The following is a 4,356-nucleotide window of genomic DNA, read 5'->3' as shown; positions in this document are numbered from 1 at the left end:
AAGGATGAGGAGATGTTACCTTTTCAGAGCATCGTGGCTCTCTGTGATCTTCAGGATATGAAGAGTACTGGGGAATTTTTACTTGGAACAACAAGCAGCCTAGTGAGACCAGAATCTTTAGTAGAATAGATAGAGTCATGGTTAATGATGAGTGGTTAAATAGGTGGCCTAAATGGTTTGCTCACTTCCAACCTGAGGGTTCTTTTGACCATTGCCCATGTCTTATCTCTAGTGGGGGTGGATGTCAAGGGAGGAGGAAACCTTTTAAGTTTTTCAATATGTGTTATAAGGTGCCTGAATTCCAGAGTTTAGTCCTGACTGGGTGGAATATTGCAGCCACTGGAACTGCTATGTTCAGAGTTGTGAAAAAATTGAAGTTGCTGAAATCTGATCTCAAGGAGTTGAATAGAGGTTTGTTCTCTGATATTGAAAGAAATGCTGATGTTGCTTATAATCTCCTTGTGGACTGTCAACTGTCACTTCAACAGGATAAAACTAACAAAGATCTTATGGATAAGGAAAGATATTTGAGGCAATCATATTACCTTATGGCAGCTGCTAAAGAGGATTTCCTCAGACACAAAGCAAATAGTGAATGGGCCAAGGATGGAGACACTAACTCTGCTATGTTCCATCAAGTAATCAGGCAAAGGCATGTGCATAACAAAGTACTACAAATTGAAGATAAGAATGGCATTCTCTGTAAGGAGCCTGATGAGGTTTTACAGGCCTTTGTTGATTACTATGAGGAGCTCATGGGAACCAATGGCCACACTACTTTAGTACTTGAGCATATCATTAGACAGGGACCACTTGTGCATGATACTGATTGGGATGGCCTTTGTAGGATACCTACTGAACAGGAGATTAGAGGTATCTTGTTTTCTATTCCTGAGGACAAAAGTCCAGGTCCTGATGGGTACACTAGTGGTTTCTTTAAGGCTAGCTGGGATATCATTAAGGGGGACATTTGTGAAGCAGTACAAAACTTCTTTGTGAATGGTGCTTTACTCAAACAAATTAATTGTTTCATTAGTATATTGCATACTTACATATTGTATCGTGTTTTATGTCTATTTATTGAAACAGACGTGTTTGGGTTATGTGTAAATTGTTACATATTTTCGGGGTAGCTTGTGTCAATCCATATGATATTTTTGATCATATGGGGAGCAGGTTGAGTACAAGTTGATTTGGTATCAGCGGGAGACGGGACGCGATTTGGACTTGAAGTTGAGCTACTTAGTTAGATGACTTAGATAGTAGTCGAGTTGTATATGTTATAATTTATATTTATTAATCATTTGTAAATCATAAAACTTGTTATTTATTTATGTTGTTATTATTGGAATTTTGAAACACCATCTCAGGAAATCGAGATGGCAACTAACATCCTCTCATTACTTTGGCCGGGTAAGAAGGGAGTGTTACAGTTGGTTACCAGTGTAACATCCCATCTACCAAAGTGTATTACCAAGGCCTACCTTAGAAAATGAGAGTGCTACCATCTCGATTGCCCGAGAGTAGTACATATCAAAGATACCATAATGAAACGTTTATGAATATAAAGTAAAGTTTAACAAGGTTAAAAGTTCCAAAACCAAAATAAAGTACAACTAACTAAACAAGTGAAAGTCTAAACAGCAGAAGCTAAAATGTTATAGTCTCATTGCTGTGTCCATTTTATATATGCTTTTACCCCTATTTTATCTCAAGTTTACATGATTATTGCACTAATATTAGTGATTATGTGAGATAATTCCGTATTCTAGTTGTATTTGCTTGTTTCATTGTGTTTCGTAGAAAATAAGCTTTTAAGAGTTTTTACCCGTCAAATAGCAAGCATACGAGTTCACGAGGCTAACAAGACCAAGTATGATCGCGGAAGAGTGTTTTGGTAATTTCCAAGCTCGAGCAAGAATTGTGAAGTGGGTTGATGCACAAATGAAGTCCAAATTAAGAAGTCCACACAAACTCAACATGGGTTGCTCAACTTTGGATGCTCATGGGATGCTAAATTGTGTGATTAACCGGAGGCTTAAAGATGAGATTAATGGCTCACATTGGATCCCCTTGACAATTAGTCAAGAATTGAAGGAAAATTAAGAGTGTGCTTAGGATGCCATTTTGGATTCCATATGAGCATTCAACCGGAGGAATTAAGGAGCATTAAGACATATACAACCAAATAATTGATGCATTAAGTCGGCCTTGTTAATAACCTTATTATCATATACAACCAAATAATTGTTTTATTAGGCAAAATTATACATTTTAAGGTGAGTTTTGTAGTTTTAATTATTATAGTCGTTGCTTCAGGCCTAAACCCCATCATGACTGTCAGGAAATCCCGTCATTACTCGTATTTTTGTGAATGTTAAGTAATCTATTATGGTATTTTTCTTTTGTAATTTCAATACCCTATTTTTTAATCGTGTCATTATTGTTTGGAGCGATTTTTTCAAATAATATTTATGTGAAACCTTACTCATAAACTCTTGAATAGTTACTTTTTACAGTAACTAAAATTTTCATCCATGAATTTTTATGCTAGAATTTTGTTGCATTTTTTTGTTGTATTTATGTTATTTTCTTCTGTTGCTTTAAATCAACTTTTTAGATTAGTTCTTATTTTTAATATTTTTGATATGCTGATATTGATATGATTATCTTTAAAAATATTGATGGTAAGTGTATGTTGATGTTATTTATATACAAAATTAAAAATGGATATAACTTTATTTGGTTTACTTGATATAGTTTAACTAACATTTTTGGTCATATTGTTCCAAAAATTCCTTAAAGTAACTAATTTTAAATTGTCATTTATTTGATTTACTTGATTTGTTAAAATTGAAAATGAAAATAACACTAATCAGCGTACAATATATTTACTAAGTTGTAAACACTGATGTTAAAGAGTCAACCAAAACAGTTAATTCTCATGTATTCTCAACATGGCCCACCACTACTGATTTTTTGGGTAAACAAAAAAAAACTGCATATGATGACTGTGGATGCGGGCCCACGGGGGCGAAAAGCGAGCAAGATTTTCTTGCATTTGTGGAGTCGCCACCAGTTTATTGTGGAAAATTGGAAACCGTTCGAATATCTCGTGTCATGTCAAGACACAAAGTAGTAACATAGACACCAAGAACTCGTTACCCTTAGCATTCTATGTCTAGAATGACTCTCATGGATGCCAATGAACACGGATGTTCACAGAGATCTGGAGTAAGGGGTGAGGGTACGTATTAGGAAGCTCTTTTGATCGAACACCTAATCCCGCCCGCCTCGATAGCGGCCTATACTAATGATTAGGAAAATTATTCATACTCGATATGTTGTCGATTTATATGCATGCAATGCAACATCCATTATTTTAATCCTAGCATGTGAATTAATACTAAGTCGGTTAACACGTAATTGAATCATACAATTAGGTCGAAGTAGAAATGTAACGTTGATTACATGTGAAAGACATACAAGCAATAATAAAGAATACAATAAAGAAATACAATAAAGAAAATTACAATAATTACATCGGATTTATTGATTTACGTCAAAAATACATTTAAAACGGATGGCTTTAGGAAAGAAAGAATAAATAAATAAACAAACAGATTATGGGTGATAATACGATTAATAGTTAATTAATACGTAATTAATAAACTAGGTCGAAGCAGAAACGGGAGTTCAGAGACAGAACTCAACCAGGAACAGGCGCAGCAGAGCTACGTCCTTTGGAAGAGGCGCAGCAGTCGCTGCGTCTGTTCCTTGGCTAAGTTCTGGCTGTGAAGCCGGAATTGCAAATTGTTAATGTTTGTTGGTGATTTTAATGCTTAATTATATTATTTGACTCGGATGGAAGTGATTAACAGATTATTTACATATGATTGAGTTATAAAAACGATAAAACATGAACAAATTTAATTAGAACGAATTATATACAAGATTAATGAGTTAATAACGGATAAAACAAACTAAGACAAATTAATTAGGTTAAACAGGTTATTAATGACGAACTAATGATGACAATGAACAAAAGGTGAAAATATATCAACGATGAATTCCAGAGACTCAATATAGATGAATCGAATCTCAAAAAACCCGAATTGATTTTAATGACGAAAACCCGCGAATATGAATTATAAGGGATTTAAGTCGGGAATTGAAAGATGGTAAATTAATAATTATTAACATGTTAAAATTATCATACTCAAATTATTATGCTAATGAACAATGAACAATTGAAAACGAAACAGAAACAATAGGATGAACAAAAGACGAAGGAAGAAGAAAGGAAGCAGGAACTGCGGCAACCTCAGGAAGAGGCGTAGCAGGTGCTGCGTCCCT

The 4,356-nt window shown here is 34.6% G+C and overlaps 1 protein-coding gene across 1 annotated transcript; it reads left to right on the top strand.

The window, feature by feature from the left end:
• The first annotated feature begins 278 nt into the window (after window positions 1-278).
• Window positions 279-1,901, top strand: LOC141638331 (uncharacterized). The gene is made up of 2 exons (XM_074447735.1): window positions 279-1,002; window positions 1,804-1,901. The coding sequence occupies exons 1-2, from the start codon at window positions 279-281 to the stop codon at window positions 1,899-1,901; spliced, it is 822 nt and encodes a 273-aa protein (XP_074303836.1).
• The last annotated feature ends 2,455 nt before the right edge of the window (window positions 1,902-4,356 follow it).

The sequence above is a fragment of the Silene latifolia genome, unplaced genomic scaffold, assembly GCF_048544455.1.
Source record: "Silene latifolia isolate original U9 population unplaced genomic scaffold, ASM4854445v1 scaffold_20.1, whole genome shotgun sequence".
Classification (NCBI taxonomy): domain Eukaryota; kingdom Viridiplantae; phylum Streptophyta; class Magnoliopsida; order Caryophyllales; family Caryophyllaceae; genus Silene; species Silene latifolia.
Note: the sequence above shows the minus strand (reverse complement) of the source record. Positions and strands in the feature narration are given on the sequence as shown.